Source organism: Stegostoma tigrinum, chromosome 2 (genome assembly GCF_030684315.1).
Source record: "Stegostoma tigrinum isolate sSteTig4 chromosome 2, sSteTig4.hap1, whole genome shotgun sequence".
NCBI classification, from domain to species: domain Eukaryota; kingdom Metazoa; phylum Chordata; class Chondrichthyes; order Orectolobiformes; family Stegostomatidae; genus Stegostoma; species Stegostoma tigrinum.
In genome coordinates, this window is record NC_081355.1 from 147,882,531 (window position 1) to 147,901,226 (window position 18,696).

The 18,696-nt window shown below is 40.8% G+C and overlaps 1 protein-coding gene across 15 annotated transcripts in view; it reads left to right on the plus strand.

The window, feature by feature from the left end:
- Positions 1-18,696, plus strand: part of obscnb (obscurin, cytoskeletal calmodulin and titin-interacting RhoGEF b) — a 760,766-nt gene that overhangs the window by 660,739 nt on the left and 81,331 nt on the right. For all 15 annotated transcript variants that reach the window (XM_059639939.1, XM_059639947.1, XM_059639941.1 and 12 more), the window contains 4 exons: positions 1,133-1,593; positions 6,426-6,555; positions 12,464-12,588; positions 15,613-15,714. In XM_059639939.1, the coding sequence (XP_059495922.1) occupies positions 1,133-1,593; positions 6,426-6,555; positions 12,464-12,588; positions 15,613-15,714 (818 nt within the window). The remainder of the gene's footprint in view (positions 1-1,132; positions 1,594-6,425; positions 6,556-12,463; positions 12,589-15,612; positions 15,715-18,696) is intronic.

An 18,696-nucleotide genomic window follows, 5' to 3' on the forward strand; every position in this document is an offset into this window, starting at 1 on the left:
GCTGCACATCTGCAAATGTGGCATACTGTATCTGCTGCTCCCGTTGTGGCCTCCTCTACATCAGGGAAACGAAGTGGAGTCTTGGGGACCGCTTTGCAGAAAACCTACGCTCAGTTCGCAACAAACAACTCCACCTCCCAGTCGTGAAACATTTCAACTCCCCCTCCCATTCCTCAGACAACATGTCCATTCTGGGCCTCCTGCAGTGCCCCAACGATGCCACCCGAAGGTTGCAGGAACAGCAACTCATATTCCACTTGGGAACCCTGCAGCCCAATGGCATCAATGTGGATTTCACAAGCTTCAAAATCTCCCCTCCCCCTTCCGCATGCCAAAACCAGCCCAGCTTGTCCCCGCCTCCCTAACCTGTCCTTCCTCCCACCCATCCCCTCCTCCCACCTCAAGCCCCACCCCCATCTCCTATGCACTAACCTCATCCCGCTCCCTTGCCCTGTCCGTCCTCCCTGGACTGACCTATTTCCTCCCTAACTCCTCACCTACACTTAGCTTTACTGGCTCCATCCCCGCCTCTTTGACCTGTCTGTCTCCTCTCCACCTATCTTCTCCTCTATCCATCTTCTACCCGCCTCCCCCTCTCTCCCTATTTATTTCAGAACCGCCTTCCCTTCCCCCATTTCTGAAGAAAGGTCGAGACCCAAAACGTTAGCCTTCCTGCTCCTCTGATGCTGCTTGGCCTGCTGTGTTCATCCAGCTCCACACTTTGTTATCTCAGATTCTCCAGCATCTGCAGTTCCTCCTATTTCTGAAACTATTGTGCTGGTTTGTGGGTTGCTGAGGATGCGTCCTTCATCAGCTAGTCAGTGTCTGATCAAGGGAATCGGCATCAGGAAGGGGAGTGGGTGGGAAGGAGGATTTGTTGAGAGCCATCCTAGCCCCCACTCCAAGTCCTTACTACTGCCTGCTCCCGCTACCATATTACTTTCACTGCTGTAGCACAAAAATGGCAGAATTAGCAATGGGAACAGACATTTAAAGAGAACTCTACATTAACAGGACCTGAAAGGAAAAATAAATATACACGTTGATAGGTGCAATTGCAATATGTTAGACTGTGTAACCTAACTAGTTGTCACCTTAAAATCCTTCATGCCTTTAATTACCCTTCCAACAGGCATGCCTTACAAGAACATATCCCAGAATGCACTGCTGAAAGTATGTACAAAAGGTCAAAAAGAAAAAGTGTAACATTCTCAGACTTCAGTCTAAACAACGAAGAAGGAGCATCTCATTCAGTTGCAGAATATAACCAAAACTCACTCAAAAGAAAAGCTGATGAAAGGAATGACGAACCTTACCATTCAACAAAAGAAAGTGCCACATCATCTTCAGGACTGGAAGAATCTAGCCAAGTCTCAAAGGGACATGAAGGCAGTGAAATGGAGAAGACTTTTAAAAAATTGGAAGATTCTGCACCGCTTTATATGGCTGTACCACAAGAGAATACTGAAATGGCAGATATCCCAGAGCACATTGGAGGGCAGATGAAGCATCTCAAAATTGACAAATCTTTTAAACCAGACACATCAGAATCTCAATTCTGGAATGTTAACAGCCAGGCCAGACCCACACGAGGTTAGTTATTGCTCAGATTTGCACTGGTTGGTTGTTGTTTGTCAGCAGCATCTTTGAATCGAGGATTAATTTTACAATTTTACTACTGTATTCAAATTCTCTTGTGATCAAGGCCGAAAACCATTTGTCTTCCTAACTGATGAAGGCTCTAGGCCCGAAACGTCAGCTTTTGTGCTCCTGAGATGCTGCTGGGCCTGCTGTGCTCATCCAGCCTCACACTTTATTATCTTGTCTTCCTAACTGATTGCAGCACTAACAAGCCAAATTCTGGTGATTCATAAGCAAGGACACCAGGTTCCTTGGACACCTGAAGTTCTCAATCTCACCTTTTTAAGAAATATTCTGCCTTGTTCCATTTTTCTCCCAAAGTGAATAGCTTCACATTTATTTACATTAATTCCTACCTGTCATATTCTAACTCACATTCGACGGCACCTTACATCCTTGCCACAACTTACATTTTTCACTCAGTTTGGTGTCTTCAATATGTTTGAAAATATTACAGTTAGTCACCTCATTCACTCTGGCATTACGATGAGTCACTTTCATTGATTGAATACAATCTTTAACTTATTTTGTTTACCATAGTTCATTTGTATTTCCATTTGGCTATTTATGCCATTGAAGAATGTATGTATATTGGAGACTTTGTAGTATTAACATTCTAACCATCACCTGTCTACCATCAGGTGTTCTGGCATTTTCACAATTTACCCCATCCAACTGCCATTCATATCCACATTGTTTCTTCTGCGCAGATTTAAGACAGTAGTTTCAGAATGAAATATGTTACATTCAAACTTCATGTAAAATTTTATTACGGTTGAGTCAATATTTTCTAGGCTCCTTTATAACACCTTGCTGTTTCCCAACTTAAAGAATCTCCTATTATTCTCTTGCATAATTCTTCGTGCCTCCCAGACAGCTGAGTAACCTGTGGTACCAATGATTTGGCTCAGATGGCACTCCTCTGAGGAATCATTGCTCTCATTAATATCCAAAGCGGAAACCAATTTGCAAGTGAAATCATCCCATGAGACTCTTGCACTACTTTTCTGGCTCTCTTGACTGCCTGGCAGTTATCCATTTCTTAATCTGCCTGTACTACCCTATGCTGTGGTGTAACCATCACTAGGGTGCAACACAGTGGCTCCCTGGTTAGCACAGCTGCCTCACAGTGCCAAAGACCCAGGTTTGATTCCACTTTTGAGTAACTGTCTGTGTGGAGTTTGTACATTCTCCCCATATCTGCATGCATTTCTCTGGGTGCCCCAGTTTCCTCCCACAATCCAAAGATGTGCAGGTTAGTTGAATTAGCCATGCTAAATTGCCCCGTAGTGTCCAGGGTTGTGCAGTTAGATTAGCCGTGGAAATGTAGGGTTGCAGGTGTAGGGTAGAGGCGTTGGTCTGAGTGGCATAATCTTCGGAATGGCATTTGGACTCAATGGGCCAAATAACCTGCTTCCAAACTATAAGGATTCTGTGACTCTTCTATGATTCTAACCATACTATTCACAACGTCCTATGCCTCATGGATGTACAACAGCCACTACTTAAGTTCTGAAACCTTGAGCTGAAAATTGTGCAGTGACACTTCTTGCGAATGTGTTCATGTTTGATACAAAGTAGATCCATGACTACAAACATTCCACAGCTGTACATTCCTCTCAGTGCAGTTGCCCTGTTATCTTTTAACTGCAGCAGCAATTTAGATTAGATTCCCTACGGTGTGGAAACAGGCCCTTCGGCCCAACAAGTCCACACCGCCCCTTGAAGCATCCCACCCAGACCCATCCCCCTATAACGCACACACACCCCTGAACACTACGGGCAATTTAGCATGGCCAATCCACCTAGCCTGCACATCTTTGGACTGTGGGAGGAAACCGGAACACCTGGAGGAAACCCACACAGACACGGGGAGAATGAGCAAACTCCACACAGAGAATCGCCCAAGGCTGGAATCGAACCCGGATCCCTGGCGCTGTGAAGCTGCAGTGCTAACCACTGAGCCATAGTGCTGCCCCAAATATTTATTATAAGTAGCTTATCAGTTACTCATTAACCAGGTACTTACACTGCAGCGATGTAGGAGCCATAAGATATAGGAATGGAAGTCAGGCCATTCGGCCCATCGAGCCAGGTACTAGATAGTGAACATAAAAATTTGAAAGAATAAAAGCACTATTTGAAAGCTCCACAGCACTTCCAAACTGCTCAGAAACCTCTATAGTTCTTTCTTTGCAACTAGTGTAAGAACCAGACTGAACCGGTTTACCTATTTAACTAATCAGCTACTCCCCAGTAAAGCTTAACTCACTTCCTTTCTTGATATTTTCAAGAAACATGTTCAGACGTGTTATGGCACAGCTCTGAAGTAGGTGGGGTTTAAACTCAGGACTTTTACCACAGAAACAGGGACATTACCACTCAGCCACAGGCATCCCAAATCTACTGCCCCTGGTATTTCCAGGTCATTCCCATCCATAGCCTATGGATAAGAACCCATGGTGTTGGGGGCAGGATACTGGCTTAGATAGAAGATTGGCTGACTGGCAGAAGGCAGAGAGTGGGATGACGGCTGATGACAAGTAGATTTCTGCAGCGGTCAGTATTGGAACCACAACTATTCACGTTATACATTAAGGATCTGGAGAAAGGAATTGAAGGCATTGTTCCTCAGTTTACAGATGATACAATTATAGATGGAGGGACAGGTAGTGTTGTGGAAGCGGGGAGGCGATGGGAGGACTTGGACAGGCTAGATCTGTGGGCAAAGAAGTGGCAAATGGAATACTGTGAGAGAGTGTGGGCTTATGCACTCTGGGAGGAAGAATGAAGGGATAGGCTAGATTCTAAATGGGAAAAGCTTTCAAAAATCTGAAGCACAAAGGGACTTGGGAGTTATAATTCAGGATTCTCTTCAGGTTAACTTGCAGATTCCATTTTTAGTTAGGAAGGCAAATGCAACGTTAACATTCATTTCAGGAGGGCTAGAATACACAGGGAGACAATGGCCATAATGGTTGGACTGTTAATCCAGAGACCCAAATAATGTTCTGGGGACCTGGATTTGAATCCTGCCATGGCAGATGGTGGAATTTGAAATGAATAAAAAAGAAATCTGGAATTAAGAGCCTAATGACGACCTAATGAATCCATTGTCAATTGTTGGAAAAACTCATCTGGTTCACTAATGTCCCTAAGGGAAGGAAACTGGCATCTTTACCTGGTCTGGCCTATATGTGCCTCCAGAACCCACAGCAATGTGGTTGACACTTAACTGTCGTCTGGGCAATTAAGGATGGGCAGTAAATGCTGTCCATCCAGCTATGGCTTTATCCCATGAATGAATAAAAATACACTAGAACAGAAATGTACTGCTGAGGTGTTTAAGGCTCTGGTCAGAATGCAGTCGGAATATTGTGAGCATATTTAGGCGTTGTATCTAAGGAAGGATTTGCTGGCATTGGAGAGGGTTCAGAGCAGACTTACAAGAATGATCCTGGGGTTGAAGGGCTTGTCATACAAGGAGTGGTTGACGATTCAGGGCCTATACTTGATGGAAGGATGACGAGTTCTGGTTGAAACTTACAGAATATTGAACAACTTGCATACTGTGGATGTGGAGAAGATGTTTCCACTGGTAGGAGAGACTAAGATCCAAAAGTACAACCTTACAGTGAAGGAATGACCCTTTAGAACTGAGGTGTGGAGGAATTTCTGCAACCAGAGAGTGGTGAATCTGTGGAACTCCTAGCCACAGAGGGGTCTGGAGGCCAAGTCACTGGGTATATTTAAGATAGAGATAGATAGGTTCTTGATTAGTAAAGAGATCAAGGGCTGCAGGGAGAAAACAGGAGAATGGACTTGAGAAACATATCATCGATGGAATGGCAGAGCAGACTCAATGGGACGAATGGCCCTATTTTGCTCCTGTGTCTTATGGTCTTAAGTACTAACCAAGGCTGAATCGGACAGCTTCTGAGATCACACAAGATGAGGCACTTTCAGACTAGCACAGACATTGCCTTTAATTCTTTGTCCCATTAAAATAATGTTACAACTGGCTACAGGCCATACTTTTAGAAAGTTATTGATGCTTAATAACTCACCATTCAGCAACCTCATTTGTATGTTTTAAATCTCAAATAAATTGTTTTCATGCAAATAAAATGCGATGTCAACATTTGTTTTCTTTAATGCAGTTATTTTGTAGACAACATTAAAGTTTGATTCTGTGAGGTACTGTTACTTAAGGAATCACATGGAAAGAAAACATTTCAATGTTATTTCTGATATTTCCTGAGGTAAATGCGAAACCATTTTACAAGATTTAACAACTCGCAGGATGGTATGAAATGCAATAGATTTGTAATCAATCTGTAAACACAACAGTGATAGAAATATTGATGAGGTGCACTGCCAGATTTGTTCAATCCACTACATCATTGTACATCTAAGTGAATAAATATAATAATTAAGGTATGCAGTCTAAAAATGTTTTCCTTAAAAAGGGCACAATAGTAGGAGATACTTGCGTGATATGGTATATATGATACTATTCCACTAACATATCTCTGCAATCTCAAGCTCTTAGACATTCATCATTAAAGCAAGTGTGGTAGATCCATTTGAAAAATTCTATACCATATGCCAAATTCTCTGACACTGTTCTAAGTAATCCATGCACTATACTTTCTTTACACTTTTAAAGTGTTGATCTGCTGCTCAGAATTACCGTGAGACAAAGTCCATGAGAGGGTAGTTTTGGATGACTTCTTTTATCATTTCCATGTTTTTTTTATTAATCCAATTTTGCTCATTCATAGATTTGGAGAGTGAGAACATTCAAAATGTTACTGTGAAGAAGCTGCGTGAAGTACAGTTCAGTCCAACCACATTCAAAAGAAAAACTTTTTCAGCTCGCAGAAATGTTATTGAGCAAGATGTTTTTAAAAGGTATCCTCTCCTTTGCAATTAACCTTTGACATAAATGTAAAACATTGTGAAAAGTGGCAAGTTTTAAATAAAAAATAAGCTGCATCTTCCTTGTATTAACAGGAAGTAAAATAAACCATAATTAAAATTATATAACAACATTTTAATATTGGAAACTTGACAATTTGAAACCACACTAATAGCATACACTCTTCAGTATTGTAAAAAATCACATCTAATCAAAGCTTTTTGTGTTAAGTTCATCAAAACATTTCATAAGGATACACATTGAAGGGAAAAACCTCTTGATTGGTTGTCAGATGGACTGTGATTGGTAGAGGCATTGCCATACAGCTAATTGGCAGTTCTGACCACAATTTATTTAAGTTTGAGTAACAGCTGATGCTAGCTGTTTTACCATAAGACTGTGCAGTAGCAGGGGCTCTTAGGGTGCATTGGCAGTATCCCTACTTTAGGAGGCCAGGGTTCAAGTCTCATCTTCTCCAGAGGTGTGTAATAGCATCTATGAATAGGTTGATTAGAAAGTATCAGTCTGCGTTAGCAGGGAGTTCACTACCCTCCACCATCGGGTATCAAGCCAAATAGACATTCTAATATCACATAACTGAGTAATGTAGTAAATGCATTTAAGTGGTCGTATGATGCCAAGTACGTAGACTAGATGTCCCAACCTGCCACTTTGCTTCAAATAGCATGTTCATTCAGCAATTCACACCGAGCAATGTACTGACAGTACCCAATCAGCCCACACTTACAAAACTCACAGCACAGCGTATCACATTATATGCTGTTCTGCAAAAGGACAGTATTTGCTGGATAGTCCTAACTTGCAAGACCTGACAACCAATTTAGCACTGTCAGTCAGGCTCGCAGAATGTCGAACTGGAAGTTACATGTAATGATCCGTAGACTATGTTCTTTGAAGACAGAAAGAATATGTATATGCATTGCAGATATAATGGGAACTGCAGATGCTGGAGAATTCCAAGATAATAAAATGTGAGGCTGGATGAACACAGCAGGCCAAGCAGCATCTCAGGAGCACAAAAGCTGACGTTTCGGGCCTAGACCCTTCATCAGAGAGCTCTGATGGAGGGTCTAGGCCCGAAACGTCAGCTTTTGTGCTCCTGAGATGCTGCTTGGCCTGCTGTGTTCATCCAGCCTCGCATTTTACTATCTTGTATATGCATTGCACCTGTTTTAATTCAACAAAATAGGTGATGGCCATTTGCTGGTTCATTTCGCAGGGCAGTTCCCAGAGTATGCTTGGTATAAAATTTAAACCTGGCTGTTAGCTATGAATCAGCATTAATGGATGCATTCTTCATGGCAAGGCCTCTAAAAATTAAAACCTACTTTCTAACCAATCAGAACTCTCCTTTCACAAACATTAACCTCCTTGGTTAGAGGTATAGACACGTCCACTGCATGAAAACCCCTGGTTCTGCAGTCTTAGAGTGAAACTGCTAGCATCGCCGGTTGCTCAATCTTATGTAAGCCAATATTCAAGAATTCACCATGGAAATGTTGGTTTTCTCCTTGAATTTGAAATCTTGCGAAATGTCCTGATGATTTCAAAACAAAAGGCTTTGACAAAATATGTCTTTGTTTGATAGTTCCCAAGTCCTGCACTACCAAACAACCATAACATACATTCTTAAGGTAAACAAGAATCAAGAAGAGAAATATTTGGCATTTTCTTCCAGTTTAGTCATGATAGATTTTCTATCTAATTAGTTAAATCAGATTTCATAGTCAAGACATTTTAAATTTTCTAAAGCTAGAATCAGAGGACTCTATTTTGTTGTAAGGCAATGGGACCAAGTCCTCATGTCAAGATTATATCTCGGTTCCGACCTGCATGTGTGAAGTGGGATCACATTGACATTTTTCACAGAGGCACCCTTTACTGACAACGAATGGAGCCCAAGCTCAGCTCTAGAGGATTACAGGCAGGCGAGGGAAGAGCTCAAAAATGGTCTGAGGAGAGCCAGAAGGGGGCACGAGAAAGGCTTGGCAGAACGGATTAGGGAGAACACAAAGGCATTTTACACTTACGTGAGGAATAAGAGAATGATCAAAGAAAGAGTAGGGCCGATCAGGGATAGCATAGGGAACTTGTGTGTGGAGTCTGAGGAGGTAGGAGAAGCCCTAAATGAGTTTTTTGCTTCTGTCTTTACGAAAGAAACGAACTTTGTAGTGAATGAAACCTTTGAAGAGCAGGTGTGCATGCTGGAATGGATAGAGATAGAGGAAGCTGATGTGCTGAAAATTTTGTCAAACGTTAAGATTGACAAGTTGCCAGGCCTGGACCAGATTTGTCCTCGGCTGCTTTGGGAAATGAGAAATGCAATTGCTTCGCCACTCGCGAAGATCTTTGTATCCTCGCTCTCCACTGGAGTCGTACCTAAGGATTGGAGAGAGGCAAATGTAATTCCTCTCTTCAAGAAAGGAAATAGGGAAATCCCCGGCAATTACAGACCAGTAAGTCTCACGTCTGTCGTGTGCAAGGTGTTAGAAAAGATTCTGAGGGATAGGATTTATGACCATCTGGAAGAGCATGGCTTGATTAAATGCAGTCAACATGGCTTTGTGAGGGGCAGGTCATGCCTCACAAACCTTATCGAGTTCTCTGAGGATGTGACGAGAAAAGTTGATGAGGGTCGAGCTGTGGATGTGGTGTATATGGACTTCAGCAAGGCATTTGATAAGGTTCCCCATGGCAGGCTCATTCAGAAGGTCAGGAGGAATGGGATACAGGGGAACTTAGCTGTCTGGATACAGAATTGGCTGGCCAACAGAAGACAGCGAGTGGTAGTAGAAGGAAAATATTCTTCCTGGAAGTCAGTGGTGAGTGGTGTTCCACAGGGCTCTGTCCTTGGGCCTCTACTGTTTGTAATTTTTACTAATGACTTGGATGAGGGGATTGAAGGATGGGTCAGCAAGTTTGCAGACGACACGAAGGTTGGAGGTGTCGTTGACAGTATAGAGGGCTGTTGTAGGCTGCAGCGGGACATTGACAGGATGCAGAGATGGGCTGAGAGGTGGCAGATGGAGTTCAACCTGGATAAATGCGAGGTGATGCATTTTGGAAGGTTGAATTTGAAAGCTGAGTACAGGATTAAGGATAGGATTCTTGGCAGTGTGGAGGTACAGAGGGATCTTGGTGTGCAGATACATAGATCCCTTAAAATGGCCACCCAAGTGGACAGGGTTGTTAAGAAAGCATATGGTGTTTTGGCTTTCATTAACAGGGGGATTGAGTTTAAGAGTCGTGAGATCTTGTTGCAATGCAGCTCTATAAAACTTTGGTTAGACCGCACTTGGAATACTGCATCCAATTCTGGTTGCCCTATTATAGGAAAGATGTGGATGCTTTGGAGAGGGTTCAGAGGAGGTTTACCAGGATGCTGCCTGGACTGGAGGGCTTATCTTATGAAGAGAGGTTGACTGAGCTCGGACTTTTTTCATTGGAGAAAAGGAGGAGGAGAGGGGACCTAATTGAGGTATACAAGATAATGAGAGACATAGATAGAGTTGATAGCCAGAGACTATTTCCCAGTGCAGAAAAGGCTAACACGAGGGGTCATAGTTTTAAGCTGGTTGGAGGAAAGTATAGAGGCGATGTCAGAGGCGGGTTCTTTACACAGAGTTGTGAGAGCATGGAATGCTTTGCCAGCAGCAGTTGTGGAAGCAAGGTCATTGGGGACATTTAAGAGACTGCTGGACATGCAAATGGTCACAGAAATTTGAGGGTGCATACATGAGGATCAATGGTCGGCACAACATCGTGGGCTGAAGGGCCTGTTCAGTGCTGTACTGTTCTATGTTCTACTGTCCTATTAACAGTGGGTAGCAGGATGGTGATATTAGCCTGATTTGAGAGTTCCAAGTCATTATGAACTATCTCATTAAAAAATATTTCCTTGCATCCCATTTGCCTTACATTCAACCTGTGTCCCCTAATCTTTCTACAGTCAGCAAATGTCAACAACTCCTTTTCTATTTCCCTGTTCTAAATCTGTCATATGTTTTCTACTACAACACACAACTACACCAGATATCCCTTCAACCTTCTTTGCCCCAAGAAGAACAGCCCCAGCTTCTCCAATCTAACCTTATAGCTAAATTCCTACAGAAAGTGTGGTGATCAAAACTGAACATAGTACGCTTTCTCTGATGAAGGGTCTAGGCCCGAAACGTCAGCTTTTGTGCTCCTGAGATGCTGCTTGGCCTGCTGTGTTCATCCAGCTTCGCACTTTATTGTCATAGTACTCCAGTTGTGGCTTTACCAGATATGGCATAATTTCTCAGCTTTTGTACTCAATGCCTATATTTATGAAGCCCACAAATCCACATTCATTGCTAACTACTCTTTCAATGTATCTTGTGACCCAGGTACCTCTACCTCTGTACGCTGTTTGAAGTTGGGCCTTTAATCCTATATTGCCTCTTCCTTTCCCTGTTTACATCATCTCACAGTTCTCTGCATTCAGTTCTTGTTTGCCCATTCTCCTCATCTTGCATATTCTGGTATAGTTTACTAGTACCATTTTCGCTCTTCAGCATACCTCCAAGTTTGATATCACGAGCTATTTTAAAATGTTACTGTGTATTATAAAATCCTAAGACATGATATATACACATGTACATAACAGATGTAAATTTCTCAGCATCTAACAAAAAAAATTGCAGCCCAAGACTTAATGTTTTAAGACTTCTATAATAACAAAACAAAACTAAAATTAATATAGTCTGTAATTACTTAACAGGTAAGTAGTAGATCAAAAGCATTGGAAAGGTATTTCCCCATTATCTACCTAACACAAACAAACTACTGGAAAAGCTCAGCGAGTTCTATTTTTGTTCCTGTTATACAGCATCCACAGTTCTTTCAGTTTTTACAAAGCACTGTTTGTGCAATCTGCCACGCTTCCAGTAGATATGTAGCCTCAAAGATTCAGCTCCAGACTCCTGCCTTTTTAGCAATTTCCCTTCCTACCAAACCAGGGTGGATCTTCTGGTGTCCTTTGGAAATTGTTTCACTCAAGCCTTCTGAGAAGCACCAAATTGACTTCCAGCAACAAAACCAACACAGCTGATTGTTGGTTCTTAAATCTGCACAGGAGTCATTTCTTCAAGCAGAGAGTTCATTCTCACCATCATCCTGCTTGAAGGCTAACATGAAAACTACATTTTTCTCTCCCTTTCACAGGAGTTACTGCTTCAGTCTGCCTCTCCCAGTCTCTCTGAGTCTGTGTTCCTTTGTCCAAAAACAGTTGCTCCTCTTTTGTACTCAGGTGTTAAAACCTGTCATTTGATTATTTTTGTAAGGGCTCAGAATTATTATGATCACATTATCCTTCTTATCTAAGACATTCCTAATTATCTAAAATTCATCGACATTTTAAAAATGACCATTTTATAAAGATACATATTCGTAGCAATGTATCAAAAAAGCATTGGTCCCAGAACTAACCTTTGAAAAGAACAGTACTGTTCTTCAGTCTGAAAATTAACTATTTACTACAACTTTCTGACCTGACACTGACTAAACCCTATGATGCTCAGTTTTGCTAATCAGCCTTTTATATGGCACTTTTCAAGTGTTTTCTTAAAATCCATTTAGATAATATCCACAGCATGCCATTCAACATGCTTGGTTGTGACTTTGTCAAAGAATTAAGTTAGATATGCTTTTACAAATCCACATGAAAAGAATTGCCAAAGCTCTTGTAAGATGTGAGGAAAGTAATTTAAAGTGAAATAAAAACATATATTTGTAAATGCTAATTTACTTCATTATATATTCACTATCACAAATTCTTAATTTTTGAAGGTATAATTTTTATGCTGATACAACATGTCTCTGTTTTTCATTAACACTTGCTTTTCTATCTTTGGCAAGGATTTTAGGTGAGGAAGTTGATAACAGGGAAGAAGAAATGCGCATGTTACCTGAACTCAAGAGGCACCTATACATGGAACATCCAGAGAGCTACCACATGCATTTGGCTGCACGAGAGCATTCAGGTGATCTAAGTGCAGTAGTATGACATGACAACATCGGGCAGTCTTCAGCACTTAAGTATAAATGTCTTTCTGTCCCTTCACAGGTATTGTAGGACTGACTTTCTGTTTTTGCCAGGTCACTCATGTTCAGATGCAACAATACAATAAATAATGAGACAAAACTCAAGTCCCAACCAGAACCTAATGTACTTGCTAGGTTTACATCTCTTAGCAGTGCAATACATTCTGTAGCTACAAAAATGTTTAAAGCAATTATTTAGATTATCACCCAGTAAATGGATTTAGCAACTGGACAAGTTGAGCATCAACCCACTGTGTTGAAGAAACTGTGTAGAAACATAGAGGATGCATTGATTAGCTTTCAAAATTCTATAGATTCTGTAAAGGTTAATACAGACAGTAAAATTGCAAATATATTCTCACTTTTAAGGAGGGAGGAAGAGGGAAAATGACAAACTGGAGACCTGTTAGTTTGGTGTCAGTGGTAGGAAAAATGTCAGTATCTATTTTAAAGAATGTGGTAACTGGACATCAAGAAAAGAATGGTACAATTGAGCAGTGTTAACATTTATTTCTGAAATGGGAATCATGTTTGACAAGTGTGTCACAGTTTTTTTTTGAGGCTATTCCTTGTAACATTGATAAAGAAGACTCAGTAGATGTTGTATATTTGGGTTTTCAGAAGGTTTTCGGATAAGGTAAAGAGGTTTGCAAATAGAATTGGAATACAGGGGATTAGAAGTGATTTACAATATAGATTTAGAATTGGATAACAAACTAAAATCAGAGCATGGGATTACAAATCATCATCTTGTAGTACAGAATATAAGTATTGCTGAAAACAAAGCACATTTTGGTGAAATGTCAACAAATGAGTATTTTTTTTCCACAATACTAGAGTTGGAATAAGCAGAACATTCGAGGATGGCAGGTTGTTTCAAGTAGGTTCACAGCTGTTCACAATTATAAATAATTTGAATGAGGACTAATTACAATATTTCTGCGTTTGCTGGTGACACCAAACTGAGTCAGAACAAAAGATGTGAGGAGGATACAAGAATGCTTCAAGAGTAGTTGTATTGGTTAGGTGAATCAGTTAGAATGTGGTAGATGAAATATAATGAAAGTAAGTGTGAAGTTATTCACTTAGGTATAAAAGCAGAAAGGCAGATTATTTCTTAATTGATGGGAGGTTGGGAACTGTAGGTATCTAAAAGGACCTGGCTGTCATTGTTTATAGGTCACTAAATGTTAGCATGAACATTCAGCAAGCAATTAAGATGGTAAATCATATATGGGCCTTTATTACAATAGATTTCTGGAGACTAATGACATCATGGAATATGCAGATTGTATGGAAAAGAGACATTAAGAAGATGATCAGTCATAATCTATTTGAGTAGAAGGCTCAATGGACTTTATGGTCAATTTCTATCCCTGTATTCCCAAATCGTCTGGTTGTAGCATTAAATCATCTTTTTCAATTACATTTACACCGTTCTTGTGCATGTGGATGTGCAGTTGACAGGCTAGTACTGTCCTATCAAAATCCACCTTAAGTCATAATTGTCCAATGGCTTGTCTAATTCTCATTCAGACCACAATATTAGACTTCTCCCTGATTTTGTATATTTGTTTTATATGTTTTTCATTAATTCCCTGTCACTATTGAACGTTGCATTATCCAAACCTTAAAAGTGTTGATTTCCATCACATGCTGGCGATCTTTCCGTCTGCAAAAATAATAGCCTGATGAATAGGCTGAAGCAAAAAGCACTTCACCTTTTATTCTGAAATATTGTGGCATTTGTGGCTTCAGTAACTTTCACAAATCTCAGCTAAAATTTTCACATAAGGCACATAAATTGAATCAAAACTATTACAGATCCTTATACCGCTGCCTACCTTGCTGAAAGCCTAGGCCATTCATTCACTACACAGTTTGTTGCTGAAATAGGGCACATCAAAGCCAATTTGTGGGTTAGTGGTCACACTGATCACATCATTTATGATCATATATCACACAAACTAATGCAATGAACTTTGGTCCTGAAAGGAGCCAGTCTACCTAAGATGTCTTGAATAGTAAATATCATAAGAGTTTGAGCAACAAGTGATGGTTGTTTTCATGCTGTGACTCTGCAGTAGCAACATGACTGGTGTTCATTGCCCGCAGGATGCTCTTGTCAAGTCAAAAATACATTTTGTTTATCACACAATGAATAACTGGTATATGAATAACAGTGTTGGTGTGATGCTAAATCTATAGGCCATATGTTTCAAAGATTGGTGAATCTGATGAAGGGTCTAGGCCCGAAACGTCAGCTTTTGTGCTCCTGAGATGCTGCTTGGCCTGCTGTGTTCATCCAGCCTCACATTTTATTATCTCATATCGAATAGCATATTGTTTTGGCTGTTCACAAGTAACCAAGATGTTAGCCATACCCAACCAACCCAAAGATCACAGTGTGCAACATTAGTTGTGATCCTGCAATTAGACAACATTTGTTGGATATACTAGAGTGTGAAAAATTATGCTTACAGTGATTTAGTATTGTCAGTCAAGCTTGTAATTGGCACTCTTGCACAAAGTAGAAGCGACATTTATTAATACACAGGGTCCTGCTCTTTACAGACGAAAAGAACAAGTACAAATTCCACATCTCACAATTATTACAACCTAACATTATAGTTGACAGCCATTTATTAGTTCGTTTCTCAGGTCATACCTTCACCAGAGTCAACCTACCATGTTTAAAATTTATAGAGATCTTGTCATTTAACTGCCAGTCATCATTAACTGTTGTATTCTCCATGGGAATGTCTCCACCAGAATGCAGTTGCTAACCAAGCAGCATTCTTTTACAGTATAAATGTTGATTTTCCACTCAAATTGCTATTTCTTATGAATGTTTTGTTGAGTGCAGGATGAAAAGCTTTGACAAATTGTGACTTTTCTCAGCAGTATTTCAGTTCTCTACTGCCAAATGACTGTATACATTTATTTCTTTTCTATCTCTGTAGGTATTCTTGGAGAACGAGGTGCAGAACCTATTGATACCCAGAATGTTAGCACATCACAACAATTTCTGCCACTTACACCACCTCTTCGTAGCACTAGAACAGGTAAGTCTCCTTTTTGCCCCTCCTAGGGATCATACGGTTTTCAAAAGCTTTGGGAAGTGTTTGTGTTTTAATTCACAAGGTGTTACATTTTTCTCAGAACAAGCACATGGTATAGATGAGAAAGGTTTTTTTCTTTCCTGTCTGTTATTCTTTATATTTGTAAATTCATCTGCACTTTCAAACTTCCCATCAGAGAGACCGTTGTTGAGAATTGTTGAGTCCTTTTTCTTTCTTTAAATGGTCGAGATGATTGACAGTTTTAGGGGAAGCAATGGAAGGTTATGAATGAATCTCTTTTTTATAATTGTTTTTACACATTCACCTCAATGATTAAAATGTGGCTCTGCATTCATGGTGTGGATGTTGGGATAAAATTAAGTATTTAAGTGAAAAATAAACAACACGTCCCTGTGCTAGTGCTAAGAACGGGTGGTTTGAGTGACAGAAACTGTTTTGAGGTGCTGACTTTCTGGATATCACTATGTTCTGCACTCTGTACTTCAGGAATACCTATAGAAATGGAAAAGTAAAAAATGGTATCTGAGAAATATCAAGAGACAGCTCCGTGTGCTGATTAATGTTAAATAAAGGCCTGAGCCAATGGAGTACTTTCCATTTTGATAGTTGAGCCTAACTCTAACAAACTGAAGGAGCTAAACAGCTCAAGGACAGGAGTTAGCTAAAACTGTAGATGCTGGTGTCAGAGTCAACTCAGTGTGAACCTGGAGGAGCACAAAGGCCAGGCAGCATCAGAGGAGCAGGAAAGTTGACGTTTCAGATCAGGATTCATCTTCATTTCTGAAGAGCATCTTCAGTAACATCAACGGATGAGAAATGAATATTGAAGTTTGTGGATGGGATGCCAAGAAGGGTCCCAACCCGAAAAGTCAACTTTCCTGCTCCTCTGATGCTGCCTGGCCTGTTGTGTTCCTCTAGGTCTACGATGAGTTGACTCTGACTCCAGCATCTGCAGTTCTTGCTAACACTGTACTGACTTTTTGTTTTATTCACTCATTGCATATGGATGTTGCTGGCTGGGCCAGCATTTATTACCTGTCCCTGGTTGCCCTTCACAAGGTGGTGGTGAGCTGCATTCTTGAACTGCTGCAGTCCACCTGCTGCGGTTTGACCCACAATGCCATTGGGGACAGAATTCCAGGATTTTGGCCCAGCAACTGTGAAGGAATGGTGATATATTTCCAAGTTAGGACGGTGAGGGGTTTGGAGGGGAACTTGCAGGTGGTCATGGTCCTATTTACCTACTGTCCCTGTCCTTCTAGATGGAAGTGGTCATGGGTTTTAAGGTCCTGAAGGGTCATGGTTCAGGGCATCTCAGATGTGTTGTGGAAAAGCAGTCTGAATTTGGAGAGAGAAGGACAAAAGGCCCTCTCCGTGCATGGCTATGCCCCCAATCAACTCCATGACCCCCTGACAAAGGTATGCTCCTCCTTCTATCTATCTATCTTTGCGCACCATAAACCCCCCTCCCTCACCACTCCATCTCACAATGTGGTTGTTTCATGCCTATTCGCCCACAACACATTCTGTGGAAGCAGTAAATTCTACAGTAGCAGTTACATGTGTAAAAGGCTTGGCTGAGAGCCCAGAAAACCATTAGATTTTTGGAACACCTGAGGTCCCACTTGATTGACAGCTCTGGCTCTCTGATCTTTATCATCAATTTTTCAATGGTTGCTTACACAAATTGAATATGTACAGGTGCCTAGTGGTTTCAGGTACTGAATCTTTCAATGGTCTGAATGATTGACAGATCTAGGGGGAGCAATGGAAGGTTATGAATAAATCTTTTTTTTTATAATTGCTCTTACGCATTCACCTCAATGATTAAAATGTGGCTCTGCATTCTTGATGTGGATGTTGGGATCAAATTAAGTATTTCCGAATTTGCTGATAACACAGAACCTACTTGGAGGAGAATTATGATGAGAATATGGGTTGTTTCATGGGATTTAGGCAGGATAAGGGAGAAGGTAAGAAGATGATACACAGGATATAACATTGTTATGTGTCTGGATAAGACCACTAATAATGTTACAATCTAATTAGAAATGAGTATTTTATTTAACGTGGACAAGATTTGAGATCCTGGTACTTACTCAAGAAAAACAAAGCCACAGATTCCACAATTTTGAACTAAAAAAAAAAACTACATGAAATTAGAAAATATAATTATGTAGGCTATATACATAACTTCCACTGTAACATTCAAAATTGTCATGAGGTAAATAAGAGTAACATGGAACACATCAAAAAACAAATGCAGTCAAACTGGTTCCCACAGATTTCTCAGCAACCCCTACATTGTTGATCACCAAATCTCCTAAGAGCTTTTGCTCCTTGAAATTTCAGTTCTACACTTCCAAAGATCTAGCTTTGAAACTGGGTCAAAGACTACTTAGTCATGTATTGGCTCAACAACTGCGCACATTCAGAGAATTCAGTCTTCTCCCCCAGTTCTGCATTCCACTGTTTCCTGACACTGCACTCCAACATCTACATATTTCCAGCATTTTCACAGACAGTTAGCTTCATTAAACTGACACGACTTTTTGGTTTCTCCAAGCTCCAATATTTCTCACTGTCACTAAGTTAACATTACTTGTGGACTTCCTTCATCCCCACTCTCAGCAACAAAGAGCTCCTTGGATTTAAATGAAGCCCAGTTCCTCAGAGCCACCTGCAACTCTTTAGCTATATGAACAGACTCTTTGGCTGCTCCAGTCCCTCCAACACCAAAGCAGCAAATGTCCATCATCTTCTCAGCTCCTCAGGACTTCTCCTAAACTATGACTGCCTGAAGTACCTCTGCTGCCTGAAGTTTCCTCCTCCCACTTCTAGTTATTCAATTAATCAACAGCCTGAAGATGGCAAGCTTCTACTTCTGTTGCACCCAATCAACTTTCGTTCACTATCTCATTTTGAGTAAAACTGCCTCTGACTCTTGAATGTCCATTCGCTGAC